Genomic DNA, 16188 nt, shown 5'->3' with positions numbered 1-16188 from the left:
GGAGGGAGTGTCCCTGCCATTAACATTTCCAGCCCCATCAATGAAGAGGCCAAAAAGAGTGGATGATAGGGGGCAGCCTTGTCGAACACTTGTGTCACAGTGGATCAGAGTGTGTTGTAGGATTTCTTCTTTTACGTTTTTGTAGAGCCTCTAAATGAGCCTGATGAGCTTGGCAGGACATTTAGTTCGTGGAGTCGTGCGAATTGTCACCTCCTCAATACCTTATCATAGGCTTTTACTTTGTCGACATAGCATGCATACACTGAGGTTCGCAGGTGTGCATGCAGTTTGTCAAGGGCTACACACTGCGTCACCAAGTGGTTGATGCAGCTAAAATGCAGTGGCCTGCCCTCTTGCTCTGCATTCTTGGTCCTCTGTCCAGCTCACAAGAAGTTGCTCCAGACATTTGGCCAGAAGCTTCACCAAGATTGTTGAGATCATTATGGCATGATAGTTGGAGGTGCTAGATCTCCAGCCTTGTACATTGGTACAGCCATGTTGTGTTCCAGGTCTGTGGAAAACCGTGTTGGATGATTTCGTTGAAAAGTTGGCAAGAGGATGGGGGCAATAGCTCGGCAGTGAATCCATAGACATGCGTGTGAGGGACTGGATCACTGTCTTCATCTGTTCTGTGGTAATTTGGAGCACCCCTAAGTGTTCGAATTCCACGCTTCCTCGGTTTGGACAAATGCCATGAATGATCCATCAAAGAAAATCAGGTATAGAATTGTCAGCAATGTGGATTTTGGGAAAGTAAAAACTGTTGCTGGCTCATGCACCTGGCAGATATATTGAACTCAGAGTGTGATCACTGGAAAGCAATGCTTGCTAAAAATACAGTAAGCTTTCCTCACTTCCCGAGCCTGCTGAAACATTTAGCGTGGAAGCAAGCTCATGCCCTAGCCATTTTCCTGAAAACAAGACACTGTGCTGCTAAGTGTCCTCTTCGTCTGGCCGAAGCCGATGGCACTCCTCGTTCCTAACTGGTAGTAATGTGGTTTGTGGTGCCGTAACGGTTCTGTGGCTTGTTGTAGATGCGAACCGGGAAATCCGCCTGTCCTTGTCTCTAATGCAATGCAATGGTGATATGTTGGCAGCATGGCCGAGGCTCCTGCCGTGTTTCGAGGTATGGGTTTCTTCGATCCGAGGATTTCCTCGATTTTTGCGTAGCTGTGCACGCACGAGCTATCGTCCGAAGATCGAAAAAAAAACATAGACGGGAACTTACAGGTGATTCAAGAGCGCCAGGGCCACTCCATTCCATTAGCCGAATAGAATCTTCCAACTACAAGAAGGGAATCATTGACAAACCAGGCAAGACAAAGCAAGGACTCAGATAAAAGTTCTCTTTTGCGTACCTCGAGAGAGGGCTATTTGCTTGCTGGCTGGAATGACGAGTATCACAGCTCGATTTGTGGGAGCTCCTCATCGTCTCCGACTGGCTACGAGATCTTGTTCCACTTCTCGCAAGATAACTTTCCACACAGTTGCGAGCTCCTTCACATCTGGAAAGAAGTAAGCAAGAATCAGTTTTAGAACCAAAGTGCTCACCTTATGTGATCTCTACAGACTGGACGGCAGAGTTGCTATAATCACTGGAGGAGCCAGTGGTATAGGAGCTACAACTGCAAAGCTCTTTGCTTCTCAGGGTGCCAAAGTCGTAGTTGCGGACATCCAGGACGAGAAAGGGAGCGCTCTCGTCAAGGATCTTGGTCCAAACAGCCGATACTTCCACTGTGATGTTAGCTGCGAGGACCAAGTATCGGCTTGCGTCGAGTTTGCCACTTCCACCTACGGGAAAACATTGGATATAATGTTTAACAATGCTGGAGTAGTAGACGCAGGCAAACCTGAGCAAGCGTTCCTCCGGATCACTGATATCGATGCCTCGAGTTTCGATCACGTTTGCAGTGTCAACGTCAAAGGAACACTTTTCGGTGTCAAGCACGCTGCGAAAGCCATGATCTCCAGCACGGACTCCATGCGCTGCATTCTAAACATGTGTAGCATATCAGCAGTGGTAGCACAGAGAACTTACCACAGCTATACCATCAGCAAGCACGCGATTATTGGTATCACCAAGACCGCAGCCAGCGAACTTGGACGCCACGGAATCCGGGCGAACTGCATATCACCAGTGGGGATCATTACTCCGCTTCTGGCAGAACTGCTCCAAAAATTACAACCGACACTTACCTCGGAACAGATTCAAGAGGCATATGTTTGCAACTCAGAGCTTGCAGGAACCAAGCTAGAAGTGGAGGACGTTGCGAATGCGGCGCTGTTCCTGTGCAGTCAAGACGCTAAGTACATAAGTGGACACAACCTGGTGCTCGATGGAGGTCTTAGCGCGTCGAGGCCTTTCGATCCCTTTAGAAATCCATACGAGTGAGCTGAAAAGTAAGAGGTTTAGTCGCAAATGAAAGAACTTCTCATAAAAAATTCACGAGTTTCTTTAAGCAATGAAATCAGTCTGAAGACCACTTCACACTCTGCCTTATTCCCTGGTAAATGAGTCCAAACGATCTGCCTATAAGGCAGACGAGCAGGAACGACAGACCTTGTCCCAGTTTCGTCACCAGTATTCGCAGAAGGGGACCAACAACATCAGAGAATTCCATGTACAGGCTGTAATAGTACCTCCTGCAAAGTGCACAGTTCGTAAGACAATAGCAAATTGACAAATTCATTTACCATCCAGATAGAGCTTTCAGTTCTTTGCTCCTTCTCACGCGGACGCTTAAGCGATCAAAATACAGCTCGTCGACACCTTCGAGTGATTTTCTCTTCTGTTTTTTCTGAGCTTTATTTGCAGCAGGTTCGTTCTTGCTTGCGTTCGCAGTGAGTACCCATAGCTCCACTCGGTCTTCGTAAATGGCTGCAACGGAGTCAAAGTTGTAATGAATCCATTGATACAATGCCACCTGCACGAAACTAAAAGCTCGAACTTAAATCCTTAACAAACTCGCGTGTTGCCATACCTCGTTTCGAAATCTTTCAAGGCTCCGTGTAGAGCAGATTGATGGAAGCAGTAATGTCGGCCAGCCCGTAATAACACCAGAAACGGCTCCCAGATACATAGCAGCTGCCCCGTCAGAAATAGCTATCACGATATCCTCTAGGACATTGTTTGCAAGGTTGGTAGACACGGCCTGATCGGAAAAAGTTCTCGAGCTGCAAGAAAATAAATTCTAACGATTGAAGTCCTCAAAGACATTGATTACCTGAATGACTTTTTGCATTGGTGATAAAGGAAATCAGCGCAAAGGTTGGCTTTTCCGCTTCTTTGAAGGCGTGTTGACATATACTCCTTGGCTTCAGTTTCTACGTCGCCACTTAAATCCTCAGTCTTGATCATGCTGCCTGAAAAGTAGCCTGCTGAAGTCCTTTCAGTCTTTCTTAATTCCTGGGAGATCCAAAGCCTGCATACAGGCCCAACCATGCTACATACGTCCTCCAAGGACATCTCCCTGCTGCTAGCCTGAAACCACAAAACAGCCATTTGTCAATCCAAAATCCACACAACCACACTAGTTACTTGAAAGGTAAGTGTCAATGCCTGCCTCGTTGCGTAGTAGCGACAGCGCTGCCAGAAGGAGCCGGAGCCTCGGACCATAAGCTAGCGCTTGCAAGCATAGTGATGGATTGGAAGTAAGTGGCGTCGAGGAAACATCCACGGCGCCAGCCCCCACTGTAGAAATGGCCCCGACGAGCTTTCGGCTCATAGTATCCCACACAAAGTCGCTGTTGCTAACGCGAATTTTCTTCTGCTGATCATTCTCAGCAATGCTATTTAACACACAAAGAAGAAAAAGACGTTCTTAGTATCGAAAGGCAAGAACTTCACGCTACTTACGATCCAGTAGAAACCGGCAGCTCCAGTGCTTTCTTCCCAGTGAGCCCCGCAAAAGGTCTCACAACACCAGCAACATAAGCAAGTAGCACGCTAGACATGAGCAGCACTTCATCGAATGCTGGCCTCCAATCCATGGACAATGCACTGCTAATGCCGGCTACGCCATCGCACCTATACTTCCTGTCAATCCTCTTCCTGCCGCGGCCGATTGAGACCCCGCATTGCCCAAGCAGCGCAAAATCCCTGTGCCCAAGAACTAATCTCATGCTCGAGAATCCGCCACCGGCGGCGCTCATCCGGCTCGCCAAGGCAGCCGCTCTGCCCGATTGAAGCTCCATCTCGCGTAATCTACGAGAATCATACCTTCCGCCCTGCTGCATTGTCCTCCAGCTCCTCCGCCATCGCTCGACACTCTCGAAGAACCCTAATCGCGGTGGAATACTGGCACCGTGGGGGCATATACTGCGAATGTTTAGCATTAAAGCGCATGTGGAGTAACGTTAGCCAGTGATTAATTAGCGCCTAGCTTTTGAGGCGCTTGTGTGTGTGAGAATGTAGGGTCTAGAACGGGGAAAAATTGGAGCGCACTGTCTGATAGAGCGCTCGTCTTCTAGGTAAGAAATCTCTCCCTAGTTCCAGGATTTCTCGCTGCTCTGGGGCTGATCTACCGCGCCAATGCCAGATTCCACTCGGGCGTCAAATCGATTGAATCGCCTTGAAAATTCGCGCAATGTGCGTCGTGGTTCGAGCGTTGGAGCTCCTGCCGGAGAGGTGAGCGTGAGATTTCTTGAAATTCTTTGCAAGGCTGTAGGAATGAATTAGATTGGCAAGCTCTAGTAAGAATTCTTCTTTGTCTTCCTCCTAGGTAGGTGTTCGTTCCTAACGTTAGTTCTCTTTCTCTGGAATTTAATAGGTTCTAAGATTTTCTAAAAGGAGGGGAGGATGCCGAGCTTAGTAACGGACAATGCACGTAAGGCGGCCTCTCCGCCCGGCCGCAAAGGTGTCAAAGGGAAAGAAGAGACGAAGAACAAAGCTTCCAACGCTAGCAGCAACGAGGCAATGAAGATCAGCGCTGGAAGGAATTCTCCCACCGGTAAAAATTCCACGGCTCCTTCTGACAGTGAAGCAATTGCGCCTGGTAGTCACGACGAAAACGAGGGCTCTCAGGAACTTAATGACGTCGTGGAGTCGAGTGCCGAGAATCCAGCTATATCACCGGAGGAAAGTGAAGCTGTTTCGAGAGAGAACCCAGCGGCAGCCAAGCTTCCCAGCCAGGCGAAAGTTTCGGTGAATTCTCGTCTTAGAAACTCTCTGGACAAGAAACCGCCGGTTCGAGCAAGTCCTCCGACGCCTCCAAGAAAGCAAAAGTCGCCGAGCAAGCCTTTAACTCGAAAATCGATCAAGAGTGATTCCCCACCAAAGGAACCAAGCAAGCAGCCGGAACAGGAGGCCGTCGAAAGTGATGCTGGTCTGGATGAACAAGAGACACAGCAGCAGCATCACCCGAAGCTCGTGAACAGCAACGCTCTGAACCTCCTGAGGCTGGCAAGAGCAAGCCATATCGCCGGGGACAATCCGCTCAAAGCTATAGATTACGCGTCTCGAGCCGCGACTTTGTTCGAGAAAGAAGATGGCGAGGTGGCCAACTTGGAGCTGGTGCTATGTCTACACATTGTAGCTGCGGGGTATTGCCGGCTCAGTCGTTACGACGAAGCGATCAAGGTGCTGGAGAGCTCCTTGCTCATTCCTAGCGTAGATCAGGGGTCGGAGCACGCACTGGCTGTTTTCGCCGGGCATATGCAGCTTGGTGATACGCTTTCCCTCGTAGGAAAGCACGAAATGGCTCTGGCTTCGTATCACAACGCATTGGACGTGCAAAAGCAGGTGCTTGGAGACATGGATCCACGAGTTGCAGAGACTTGCCGATACTTATCAGAAGCTCATCTTCAGGTAAGCTCTCCTAGTTCTTAGTTTTCGATTTTCTAATTTTATATTTTTTATCTCCTGTCCAGGTGATGCAATTTGACGAAGCTCAACAGCTTTGCAAGCACGTCCTTGACATACACAGCCAACACAGCCCTGCCGGTTCAGTGGACGAAGCCATAGACAGAAAGCTCATGGCATTGATACACGCAGGCAAAGGTGAACACGAGATGGCTTTAGAGCATTTGGTACTGGCAAGCACAACGTTGAGCTGCAATGGCCAGGATCTGGACGTTGCCTCAGTCGACTGCAGCATTGGAGAGGCTTATTTTGCTCTTGGTCGCTACGACGAGGCGGTTTTCTCGTACCAGAAAGCTCTCACAATTCTGAAGTCGGCCAAGGGAGACTCCCATACTGCTGTTGCCGCTGTTTACGTGAGCCTCGCGGACCTCTACCTAAAGACAGGAAGACAACGGGAAGCCAAGACTTACTGCGAGAATGCATTGAAGATTTTCGGGAAGAACAACGCCGGGCATGAACTTTCAAGTGGTTTGGTCGAAGTTGCGGGTGTTTACGAAGCTATGGGAGAACGCGAGCAGGCATTGTCGCTACTGAAGAGAGCACTGGACATCTTACAGCTTGCTCCCGGGGAGCAAAGTGCTGCCGCAGGTGTGGAGGCACAGATGGGAGTTCTCCTCTACGTGATGGGAAAATTCTCGGAGGCATACACTGCTTTCAACAGCGCTATACTAAAGCTCAAGTTCGGGACGGACAGAGAGACCACATTCCTGGGAGTCCTGTTTAATCAGCTGGCCCTGGCAAGCGTGGAACTTCAGCAGCTCGACAATGCGGTGAAGCACTTCGAAGAAGCAAAGAGAATACTGGAGAAAGCTGTTGGACCTCATCACGCGGAAACACTGGCGGTGTCTAGCAATCTCGCTGGGTGTTACGACGCTCTTGGAAGGTTTGTATTCTCCTTGCTTTCCCGTCTAAGTTTTGTTTTTTTGCTTCAGAGTTAACGATGCAATCGCTCTTCTGGAAAACGTTGTGGAAATCAAAGAAGAGCTCCTGGGAACTGTTCATCCGGATGTAGCACGAGACCGGGAGAGGCTATTGGCGTTGCTCAAAGGCGTGGGAAGGAGCCGAGCACGAAAAACAAGCACGCTGGAAGAGCTCTTGCTACTTCCAAATCCCGAGGCAGCCATCACTTAAGAGAAACCTTTCTTTCCTCTCTTGTAAAGTACGTGATCGCGAGATTTTTGGTAGTTCTCATGGTTTTTTCTCTTCCAGGTATTTTTTTCCTCTCGTGCGTGGTTTTGGTTCTATAGCTTTCTTTGTGTTGGCGAGCTATATTGTGGCTTGGTACTATCTACTATATACTTGATCGACTCATCAAGGTACTTCAAAATTCTCTATTCTTCCAAAAAGCTTGTTGTACAGACAAACGAAATCGTCTCTCTCGATCCTCTCAAACTGCCGAGTCATTATCAGCAGCAAACAAGCTTCCAAAATCTTTCATCGCCAGCAGCTCCTCGATGGGCCTCTTTTGCTGCTCGGCGGCGCCCTTCATCTTACGATCCTTCTTGCTCGATCGATCCTTGCTCTCGACGGAGGAAGGAGAAGGCGAAGAAGACAGGAGAAGCCGAGGTGACGGAACGGGGATCTCCCCCGCCAGCATTTTCACCACCGTCTCCATCGCCGGCCTCCTCTCCGGGTCCAAGTCTGAGCACGCCAGCCCGAGTGAAACGAGCACCTCCATCTCGGACACGTCGTAAAGCCCCGCGAGCTTCACGTCCACCACCTTCTCCAGCTCGATCGATTTCTTGAAATCGCTGCCATGGCTGTTGCTGCTCAAAACTTCCCGGACTCGATCGACTAGAACAGTAGCACCGGACGACAAATTCTGGTCACCACCATCGGCAGCTCTATCTTCTCCGACTTTGCTGCGCTGCTCGTCGCCAATCTCACCGGTGCTGCTCGTCTCTAGAGCTCTTCGTCCACAGACGAGTTCCAGGACCACGGCTCCAAACGCGAAGACGTCAGCTCGGCTCGTCGGTCGTCCGGTTTGCACGGCCTCGGGAGCAACGTATCCGAAAGTCCCAGCAACGATCATGGATCCAGCGAGAGGCTGCTCAGCGCCCCCAGCTTTGCCGGTGCCTCTGTTCTTCAAGCTATAGTCGCCAAGGCGAGCAGTGAAGTTGGCGTCCAGCATCACGTTGCTCGACTTTACGTTTCCATGCGCAAGGCCTCGCGAGTGGAGGTGGTCGAGAGCTTGGGCCAGTCCACACGCGACCTTGTGACGATGCGACCACGGCAGAGGATTGCTCTTGGTGCTGGTCGAGAAGAGGTGCTCGTCCAGGGACCCATTCGGGATGAACTCGTAGACGAGGAAGGATGATCGCTCCTCGGCTGTGGTTTTGTTGCTACACCAGCCCAGCAAGTTGACGAGGTTCCTGTGCCGGAGGCTGGCCAGCTCCAAGACGAGCTTGAGCGATTCTTCCGCGGGAGAGTTACTATCGGACACCACCTTGATCGCTACGATGGAATCGGACAAAACTCCGCGGTAGCACTGGCTGGTCGCCGGTGGCCCGAGCTTGTGTCCGAGATCAAAGGCGTTGGTGGCCGAGACGAGCTGTTTATACGAAAACTTCGCCATCGACTGATCATCGCCCACTTCTGGATCCAGCTTCCGGTCGGTGGTCCTCGAGAATTTCTTCCTGGCGTGATGGCTGGCGCTGTTTCGCATGATCCTTACGACCACCACCGCCGCAACGACGAAGATCACCAGAGCAGTCACGGCGATCCCAGCAGCGGCCAAGTTCTTCCTCAACCTGGCAGAGGAGCTCTTGGAGGAAGAATCCAAAGCAGCCGAGTCAAGAGTGGCGGGATCCGGGTGGACTGACGGATCGGGAACCCAGCTCGTGAAGTTCCAGGCGTAGATGGTACTCTTGGCGGCCAGCAGAGTGGACGAGGCCGAGAATCCCACGTACATGAACTGATTGACCACCCGGGCCGAGAGATCCAGTCCGAGGGCGATCACTGGAAGTGGAGGAGCCGCCAAAACCGAGAAGTTGCTAGCTCGGATCTCCACCCGGTGCCTCCTCGAGTCGTAAGAAATCCACACGAACGTCCGCCTGGATTCCAGCCCCAGATCAAACTCCGCGACGGTGGTGGCCAGATTTCGTGACGAGGACCACACGGCGATGGTGTTGTTGGCGGTCGTGAATCGCACCGAGAGTCCGTGGAGAGTAGCGAGCTCCTGGTTGTTTGGAACAATAACGAAGAAGAAAGAGCTTCCCTGGATCGTAGAGAAAGTGAAAGAGGTCTCGAAGCTCGCGGATGGATTGAGCATCTGGAGCGGGAGATTGAAGAGCGCTCTGCCACTGCTGAGTGTTGGCGTCGTGGCGGCGGCGCTGCCGAGCATCGGGCTGTTGAGCTCGATCTGGCCTGTGCGGCCGAAGCTCGCGTTTCCCATGAACACCATGGATTCCGGCCCCAGCGCTGGGAGCTGGATCGATGCCCCGGCCCTGTCCTGCCCTGTCGCCGACGCTAGAGCTGAGATTACTGCTACCCCGGCGAGAAGAAACACGAGATTGCTAGAGCTAGCGCTACCGGTACCTTGGCGTGCCTGCATTGCGATTGCTCGACGATTCCTGGCCAGGCGGCCGCTCAATCCTCGCTAGGAACGCGATATTTCGACTGGAAGCGCTGCTGCAAGAAAGAGAGCCGGATTATCGACGCATCCATAGCCGGGCCGCTCAATGCTCGCCAAGAACGCGATAGTTGGACTGGAAGCGCTGCTGCTGGATTATTGACGCATCCATAGCCGAGCCGCGCGCTCCAGAATACGTGAAGGATTCTTAGAGCGATACCTAGGGATCCAGCGATCCAGCCTTGACTAGATGGCGCCAAGAATCCCGAGAACGATCTCATCAGCGAATTGTTTAAGCAATGCCGATGGAGCCTGGAGGCGAGAAATCTTTCTTTTCTCATCCATGGGCCGATCGATCAAAATGGAATCGTCCTTTCATCCGGATGATGCTCGCTACTCTTGAATGGGAATTCGTGCTAATTAAACCCCTGGGGTAAGTTAACAATTCCCCCTCCTCTTGATTTAACTGGCGGCACAGTGGGAACGCAGAGCCAGGTTTGTTTGTTGTCTTGTATCGAGGGCGGGCGTGATGCCGTGAAAACGACGCTATGAACGAAATCTTTGATACAACGCGTCCGTACTTTGACAGAATATGCTTCTTAAGTTTATTCTGTGTACTATTCCGTTTGGCGTTACCTAATAAAATAGTCCGTTCTTTCTCCGTACTTTGACAGAATAATTCTTTCTAAGTGTATTTCTGTTTCTTTTCACCTAGCCTAATAATATATTCCGTCATGTTTTGAGTTTTACTTTCAAAGAATATGCCTTTTGACTGTGGACTGAATCTTCGGCGGAATATGCCGGGGAAGAAATATTCCGGCCAATGGCATTTAAGGAGTGACGTGGACGAATGTAAATGAATCGAACACGAGATCGTTTTATTTTCTCGTCGGCCGCGCCCGTCACCCCAGTCACGCGACGGCCAAATTCTGGCCGTCAGCCCGTCACATGAACCCGGCGCCCGTGCCTTTGTTGTTTGGGGGGGGCAAAGCGCTCGCTGCTGCTGCCCACGCAGAGCTTAGGGTTTGCGAATTCGCGGAGGAGCCGCGGCGGGAGGGCGTCGCCGTGGCCGGTGGCAGCGCGCTCTCTTTTAGGGTTTTTTGCGCTCGGCCATGGAGCTATGAGGAAGAATTCGTCGCGTGCGGGGCCAGGAATGCATGCGTGGGGGCGCATTTCGCGCGACTAGGGGCAATCCATGGGTGATTTAGCGCGTTGCAAGGTAAAATCTCGGAGCTATTCTCCTCGAGTGATACTATGATCGATCGTCCAGACGCAATTGGCCTCATTTCGAATCAAGGAGCTCAAGGATGTTCTCACCAGGCTCGGGCTTCCCAAGCAGGGGAAGAAACAGGTATCGTTCTCACCGATCTAGGATTTGGTTTGCTTCTTTCGATTACGAGCTCCATTTCTACCCTAGGTTCTTATGGACAAAGTTCTCGCGGTGCTTGTTCCTTCCGAGTGGCAGCAACACCCAGTCCAGAAAGGTTTGAATTTCTTTTCTTCGTCTTTTTTTCTTTCTTCCTCGTTCTTAAAGCTCACTTCTTTGCATTCCCAGGTTTCAAGCCTGACGGAAATAGAAGCTCTATCGCAGCGCAAGTTATAGATGACATCTATAGGTGCTTTGTGTTTTACTCTCACGACGATTGAGTTCTTACGTATGTTTTTGGAGTTGCAGGAAGTTGCGGGGATCGGGAGCTGTGGAGTTGGCTTCCGGACACAGGAATTTCTCCGGTGCTGTGTCTGTGAGTGCCGGTCGATCGGATGAACCGGATGAAACTGAGAATCGATGTCCGTGTGGGAGTCCGCTGGATACTGGAACTATGATCCAGGTTTTGGAATGGTTTTTGGATTCCTTTTTTACTTGACAAATGCTTGCTCTTCTTCTTTTGCAGTGTGACAACCAAGCCTGCAAAGTGTGGCAGCACCTTAACTGCGTGGTGATTCCTGAGAATGCAGCCGAGGGTGTCGAGCCCGATGTTCCATCGCAATTCTACTGTGAAATTTGCAGGATTAATTATGGAGATCCGTTAAGTTTTGCTTTTTTTATTTGTTTGAGTTGCAAGCTCTGACATGGTTACTTGATTGTGCAGTTTTTGTGTTACGTTATCGCAACCGTTGCCTGCAGCTAAGTTTTACGCTCCAGCGGCTCTTCAGATGGAAGGGTATGTTGGCTTGAGAATGTCAATCAGATTTTTTATACCCTTCCTGATGTCAGGGCGTCTCCTTTGCATTCCCTGGAGAAGACTTTTATTTTATCAAAGGCTGATCGAGAAAACCTGCATAAACCAAACCACGACCTTCAGGTCTTTGTTTCTAGAGTATAATTGGTAATACTTACGTGCTTCTGTTTAGGTGTGGTGTCTTCTCCTCAATGACAAAGTTCCGTTTCGAATGCACTGGCCAGACTGTGCGGAGCTTCGCGTCAATGGTATTCTGACCCTTGAGTTTTTAGTTCTCGCATTGACATTTGATTATCAGGTGTCGTTGTCAGGGTAACTACAAGAGCCGCGAAGCAGTTGCTTGGTGCAAATGGCCGAGATGACGGTCCAGGGGTGGGCAACTTTTCCATTTTCTTTCGATCTTGGTATTAATATGAGGCATATTTTGCAGATAACTGCCTGTACCAGAGAGGGCACGAACAGGATCTCGCTGTCAGCGTGTGATGCCCGGCCTTTTTGTATGGGCGTTCGCATCATTCGTCGCCTTAGTGTCGAGCAGGTTTATTGATGAAATGATGAAACGAAGGCTTTTTGACATACTAATGATATTTTTATTTGCAGGTGATGAGTTTGATCCCGAGTGCTGCCCGTGGCGAATCTTTCGAGGAGGCCCTGGCTCGTGTCCGTCGTTGTATAGATGGCGGTGCAAGCGATGCCGGCGATGACGATGATAGCGATCTTGAAGTTGTTGCCGACTCCGTGACTATGAATTTGAGTTGTCCTGTAAGTTTTTGTTGCTTTCTTTGTTCTATGTCTTTGTCAAGTGCTGATATAGAGTGTTTCAGATGAGTGGTTCTCGGATACATATCGCTGGCCGCTTTAAACCATGTGCTCATATGGGCGGCTTCGACTTGAAGACATTTGTTGAGCTTAATCAAAGAGCACGAAAGGTTCGTTTAATGTGCCTTACCCTCTCCTTAACTGTTTTGACGTTTTGGTTTTGTACAGTGGCAATGTCCTGTGTGTATGAAGAATTACTCTCTTGATCAGCTCATCATTGATCCTTTTTTCAATCGCATCACTCATGCGGTGAGAGACTGTTTTCACTTAAACATCTCCTTTTACGTTATCTACATATGCGCAGATGAAAGACTATGGAGAGGACATCAAGGAAGTGGAACTTAAGGCTGATGGTTCGTGGCGGCCAAAGCTTGAAGGCGAGACAGTGTCCAGACAACCATGGCGAAGTCCGGATGGCACACCGGTGCTAGCAAACGGCTTCCACAAGGCTACAGTGAAGCAAGAGGAGGGCGTGTCTCAAGGAAGACCACCGTTAAAGATTGGCATGAAGAGAACACACGACGGTAGCTGGGCCGTGCTGAGACCGTCTGGCGGGGCCATCTCCAAGCCGAAGGAGCCGTCCTACTCACGTAGCACCAGCGCCACGGACACAAACAACGAGGACGACGAAAGAAGCGTGAACCAGGAACCATACTCCAAAGACTACACGGGAGACAACGAGGCGGGCTTGCGGGCTGGAGGAGGCCTGGCTATCAACGCGTGGAAGAAGAGCAAGGCCACACTCGTAGATGAAGCTCCTGCCAGTGCCGGAGATGTAATAGTTCTTAGTGATTCGGATGAAGAGTCGGGCTCGCCTGGTGGACCTTACAACAATGGCAAGCAGCAGCACAACGGTGGTGCCGCTCCTTCAAGCAGCTATGGTGGCAGTGGGAAGAACAAGGATAGACTAGCTAACGGGGCTACAGGTGGAGCTCGAGGACGACATAGCTCCTCGAGACACACAGGCTCAGATGGTGGTGGTGGTGGCGGCGGCATGGGAATGCCGCTCGAGAGCTCGCTATGGTCGCAGCCATCGCAGGAAGTTCCTTACAGTTTTTTTGACGCTGCCGGTCCCGCGCGGCAAGCCAAAAACTCGGAGCTCGACTTCGCGTACCAAGCTTACGAGATGGACGAAGATGGTGGCGGCGACGATACGGGGCCATCAAAGTCGGGCTTTCGGCTGTTTCTTCCGCCACAGCCGGCGAGGGAGCAGCGGCAGACGTTGCAAAATCCGGCGATCTCTCCTGGTGAGCAGCTGGATGAAGATTGGTTCTCGCTGAGCCTTGGTGGTGGTGACAACGTTCTCAACGCCGCCAACGATAACACTGGACTAGGCCTTCCATTGTCTTCTTCTCGTGAGTATACCAGGCCAGCAAGGGAGCGCCTGGATTCACTTGCAAACACAGGTATGAAAACTCTACCTTTCGTTCTTCTTGCTTTCTTCTCTTTAGTTCTCTCGTGTTTTCGGTTGCATGATTCACTTGCAAACCCTTGTATGAAAATCTTCTCTTCTTTGCTTGCTTCGTGTTGCTCTCTCGTGTTTTCGTTGCATTGGCTTGGCTCTTTCTGATTAGCGTGTGGTTTTGTAACAGCGACGGTTCTTCTCGGTCTAAACAACAATAATGGAGCTGGTCATTCGCGAAGGAACCAGCACTTATCTCGACAACGTAGCTACTTTCGAGCTGAATCCCAGTCCGAGTGAAGATGGAGTGGAAGCTTTCGCCGCGTCGATCGAGCTCATCAGGTATGTGTGTCTCTTGGCATTCGTAACTCTTCTCGTTTGCTCACTTTGTGTGTGTTCTTCCAGAGAGAAAGACGCCAAGTCGTGTTTTTCTCGATCGATCGAGCGAGGTAAGAGAGGCTTCTTCCCTTTTGTGCCACTGTAAACTACACCTCCCCTCTTGTGATTGTAGATATTTTTGCAAGCTGCTGCGGCATGCAAGCTAACGGCACATAATCAATGAAAACTATTCTTTTTTTTTCCTTGTCTACCTTTTGGGTCTGATATCTTTGCGGCGCTTTTCTTTCTCGTTGATGTTGATCACATACTGACGCTTGGTGTTTGTGTAGGATATATAAAAGAGAAGATCGAAGTTTTGTGGCTGGCTAACAGCTAAAACCGTCACACTCACACACAATTTTTTTTGTAAGTTCTCCGCTAATAACTTTTGGAAGGAAATTTGACTCAAAAGTTTAGCTGACCACAGAGCCTCCAAGTCGAATCGGGTCTCGTGAGGTGTTTCTCAAAGATCCATATGTCCTCGACCAAGAGCTGGGAAAGAAACAAACACCACTTCGTTTGAGTCAATATAGCTGAGGTTCCAGAAACTTACTGGTTTCTCCAAATCGCCTTTGATAATGTTATTGTTCTTGTCATAAGCAGCGAATATCTGTCCACCAAGATCAAAATTTAATCTGATTCGATTCGATTACTGGGGAGGAAAGGTACCTGGTTGCTTTGTATCCGAAGAGTGATCTGGACGAACGCATTGTCCAGATCCTTCCTGTCGATTCCAATCTGGAAGCAAAGATTGGTTTTATACCATCTCGATGATAGCTCTTCTTACCAAGCGTCCCTGGAGAGTTCTCATCAGCTTGATCTGCCCCACCATCTCCCAATGAACGCGACTATAGGCAGCTTGTCTTTGCTTGATTTGGTTCTTTATCACCTATGCAGAAACAAGAGTGAGGGAATTATGCTAGACTCTAAAAGCAAACTTACAGAAAAAAAGTGTTCCGTGACGAGCCTACGAAGTTTACCCAGATCGCCAGCAGCAGAGAGCTTGTTTATCTGTACAAAAAATGGCTTTTGTTTCAAAAAAAAAAAAGTTTTAAGCTATGGCAAGCTCGTACCTCCTTATACAAATCAGTCGCTTCCCGGTAGAAAACCTTCTGGTTGTATCCTTTGTGCTTTTTGCGGAGTTTGGCTAGACAATACGCTGTTTTCAGCTGCCAAGAGATTCAATCACCTGGAATAGTGGAACGAATGACTAACCATGTCCATGAGGTATTTCTTCTTGAGCCTCCAGCCTTGTCGTGTGAACCACCTATGGAGTGTCTGGAGAAGCTCGCACTGGAAAGAAAAAAAGAACAAGTCAAAGTACCTTTGGAAAAACGGAAGCGGTGGTGGAGGTGGCCGATATTTCTCCGCGATCAACCCGGGACTACTCATGTAGAAATCCATCTTCACCTACATAGAAAAAGAAAGAGCACTTGATAAATCGTTTGGAAAGAACACAGATCGAGCTCATGCATCTAGATCTTCTCTCCGTTGCTAGGAATTACCTCGAAAAACTAAGATGGCATGACCTCCATACTGCAGGCAGAGCTCAAAGACTGCTAAGCAAAAAAAAGAAAGAGCTTCTCACTTACTTGACGAGCAGTCGCGAGGCCTCTCCAAGGTATAACAAAAGCCGAAGGAAAAATCTACAAACTTGGAACTGTAAGAAAGAACAAAGAACAAGGAACAAAAACAACTCACCTCTTTGCGAGGAATGAACTCTCTAAGGCCCGCAAAGCCGCGATTTCTTTCGATTCCTACAGACGATCGCCAAGCAGTCTATTCCAAAGGAAGAAAAACTAAGTTTCCAATCGAGCCGCGGTAGAGAGAATGCTCTACCTGATCGCAAAGCTGCTGCTTCATCGCTCCGATTCTCCCGAAACCCGTCCTCCATCGATCGAGGCGCCAGAGGCTCGCGCTTCGCCTCAATGCCGCCATGGCGATCACGCTAAGAACCCTAAAATAAAATATACTCTGC

General features: G+C 49.9%; 6 protein-coding genes across 7 annotated transcripts; 3 read left to right on the top strand and 3 right to left on the bottom strand.

The window, feature by feature from the left end:
* Nucleotides 1-726: 726 nt before the first annotated feature.
* LOC9653524 (momilactone A synthase) lies at nucleotides 727-2500 on the top strand. Its single transcript, XM_024683330.1, has 2 exons — nucleotides 727-1515; nucleotides 1570-2500. The coding sequence occupies exons 1-2, from the start codon at nucleotides 1391-1393 to the stop codon at nucleotides 2390-2392; spliced, it is 948 nt and encodes a 315-aa protein (XP_024539098.1). The 5' UTR covers nucleotides 727-1390; the 3' UTR covers nucleotides 2393-2500.
* LOC9653712 lies at nucleotides 2436-4267 on the bottom strand. The gene is made up of 6 exons (XM_024683495.1): nucleotides 3857-4267; nucleotides 3564-3789; nucleotides 3225-3481; nucleotides 2982-3174; nucleotides 2695-2924; nucleotides 2436-2643 (listed from the first exon to the last, which is right to left on the bottom strand). Exons 1-6 carry the CDS (start codon nucleotides 4234-4236, stop codon nucleotides 2469-2471), a joined length of 1461 nt encoding a protein of 486 aa, XP_024539263.1. The 5' UTR covers nucleotides 4237-4267; the 3' UTR covers nucleotides 2436-2468.
* Nucleotides 4268-4368: 101 nt separating this feature from the next.
* On the top strand, nucleotides 4369-7192 carry LOC9653523 (protein KINESIN LIGHT CHAIN-RELATED 1). The gene is made up of 6 exons (XM_002978512.2): nucleotides 4369-4470; nucleotides 4539-4627; nucleotides 4770-5806; nucleotides 5869-6743; nucleotides 6793-7019; nucleotides 7070-7192. The coding sequence occupies exons 3-5, from the start codon at nucleotides 4799-4801 to the stop codon at nucleotides 6989-6991; spliced, it is 2082 nt and encodes a 693-aa protein (XP_002978558.2). The 5' UTR covers nucleotides 4369-4470; nucleotides 4539-4627; nucleotides 4770-4798; the 3' UTR covers nucleotides 6992-7019; nucleotides 7070-7192.
* A 55-nt stretch (nucleotides 7193-7247) lies between these two features.
* LOC112349257 (L-type lectin-domain containing receptor kinase S.4-like) lies at nucleotides 7248-9413 on the bottom strand. The gene has a single exon (XM_024683329.1). It carries the CDS (start codon nucleotides 9411-9413, stop codon nucleotides 7248-7250), a length of 2166 nt encoding a protein of 721 aa, XP_024539097.1.
* Nucleotides 9414-10335: 922 nt separating this feature from the next.
* LOC9653522 (E3 SUMO-protein ligase SIZ1) lies at nucleotides 10336-14417 on the top strand. Of its 2 annotated transcripts, XR_002993340.1 has the most exons (18): nucleotides 10336-10650; nucleotides 10702-10782; nucleotides 10849-10915; nucleotides 10987-11047; nucleotides 11107-11260; nucleotides 11324-11457; nucleotides 11522-11593; nucleotides 11647-11734; nucleotides 11784-11859; nucleotides 11910-11983; nucleotides 12042-12149; nucleotides 12212-12373; nucleotides 12436-12540; nucleotides 12599-12679; nucleotides 12735-13836; nucleotides 14023-14174; nucleotides 14238-14281; nucleotides 14344-14417. XR_002993340.1 is itself a non-coding variant. In XM_024683468.1 (17 exons), exons 1-16 carry the CDS (start codon nucleotides 10627-10629, stop codon nucleotides 14130-14132), a joined length of 2499 nt encoding a protein of 832 aa, XP_024539236.1. In that variant the 5' UTR covers nucleotides 10336-10626; the 3' UTR covers nucleotides 14133-14174; nucleotides 14238-14409. The 2 variants fall into 2 exon arrangements, 1 of the variants encoding a protein (XP_024539236.1); XM_024683468.1 differs by having other exon boundaries at nucleotides 14238-14409.
* Nucleotides 14418-14499: 82 nt separating this feature from the next.
* On the bottom strand, nucleotides 14500-16171 carry LOC9653710 (39S ribosomal protein L45, mitochondrial). Its single transcript, XM_024683470.1, has 11 exons — nucleotides 16050-16171; nucleotides 15912-15989; nucleotides 15803-15856; nucleotides 15535-15620; nucleotides 15426-15477; nucleotides 15284-15379; nucleotides 15153-15221; nucleotides 14998-15099; nucleotides 14880-14948; nucleotides 14764-14820; nucleotides 14500-14702 (listed from the first exon to the last, which is right to left on the bottom strand). Exons 1-11 carry the CDS (start codon nucleotides 16146-16148, stop codon nucleotides 14616-14618), a joined length of 849 nt encoding a protein of 282 aa, XP_024539238.1. The 5' UTR covers nucleotides 16149-16171; the 3' UTR covers nucleotides 14500-14615.
* Between the last annotated feature and the right edge of the window lie 17 nt (nucleotides 16172-16188).

Source organism: Selaginella moellendorffii, unplaced genomic scaffold (assembly GCF_000143415.4).
Source record: "Selaginella moellendorffii unplaced genomic scaffold, v1.0 SELMOscaffold_37, whole genome shotgun sequence".
Classification (NCBI taxonomy): domain Eukaryota; kingdom Viridiplantae; phylum Streptophyta; class Lycopodiopsida; order Selaginellales; family Selaginellaceae; genus Selaginella; species Selaginella moellendorffii.
This window is presented reverse-complemented; position numbering and strand designations above follow the sequence as displayed.

Excerpts from the sequence above, each read along its gene's own strand:
- LOC9653712 (XM_024683495.1), bottom strand. The coding sequence starts at position 4,236 with ATGCAGCAGGGCGGAAGGTATGATTCTCGTAGATTACGCGAGATGGAG. Across the intron at positions 3,175-3,224 it reads CAATGCAAAAAGTCATTCAG|CTCGAGAACTTTTTCCGATC; the intron begins GTAATCAATGTC and ends ATTTTCTTGCAG. Across the intron at positions 2,925-2,981 it reads TTGAAAGATTTCGAAACGAG|GTGGCATTGTATCAATGGAT; the intron begins GTATGGCAACAC and ends AGTTTCGTGCAG.
- LOC9653523 (XM_002978512.2), top strand. The coding sequence starts at position 4,799 with ATGCCGAGCTTAGTAACGGACAATGCACGTAAGGCGGCCTCTCCGCCC. Across the intron at positions 5,807-5,868 it reads TATCAGAAGCTCATCTTCAG|GTGATGCAATTTGACGAAGC; the intron begins GTAAGCTCTCCT and ends TCTCCTGTCCAG. Across the intron at positions 6,744-6,792 it reads TGTTACGACGCTCTTGGAAG|AGTTAACGATGCAATCGCTC; the intron begins GTTTGTATTCTC and ends TTTTTGCTTCAG.
- LOC9653524 (XM_024683330.1), top strand. The coding sequence starts at position 1,391 with ATGACGAGTATCACAGCTCGATTTGTGGGAGCTCCTCATCGTCTCCGA. Across the intron at positions 1,516-1,569 it reads TCCTTCACATCTGGAAAGAA|ACTGGACGGCAGAGTTGCTA; the intron begins GTAAGCAAGAAT and ends TGATCTCTACAG.
- LOC9653522 (XM_024683468.1), top strand. The coding sequence starts at position 10,627 with ATGGGTGATTTAGCGCGTTGCAAG. Across the intron at positions 11,984-12,041 it reads GCCGAGATGACGGTCCAGGG|ATAACTGCCTGTACCAGAGA; the intron begins GTGGGCAACTTT and ends CATATTTTGCAG. Across the intron at positions 12,541-12,598 it reads TTAATCAAAGAGCACGAAAG|TGGCAATGTCCTGTGTGTAT; the intron begins GTTCGTTTAATG and ends GGTTTTGTACAG.
- LOC112349257 (XM_024683329.1), bottom strand. The coding sequence starts at position 9,413 with ATGCAGGCACGCCAAGGTACCGGTAGCGCTAGCTCTAGCAATCTCGTG.
- LOC9653710 (XM_024683470.1), bottom strand. The coding sequence starts at position 16,148 with ATGGCGGCATTGAGGCGAAGCGCGAGCCTCTGGCGCCTCGATCGATGG. Across the intron at positions 15,621-15,802 it reads GCCTCGCGACTGCTCGTCAA|GTGAAGATGGATTTCTACAT; the intron begins GTAAGTGAGAAG and ends TTTTCTATGTAG. Across the intron at positions 15,222-15,283 it reads CGACTGATTTGTATAAGGAG|ATAAACAAGCTCTCTGCTGC; the intron begins GTACGAGCTTGC and ends TTTTTTGTACAG.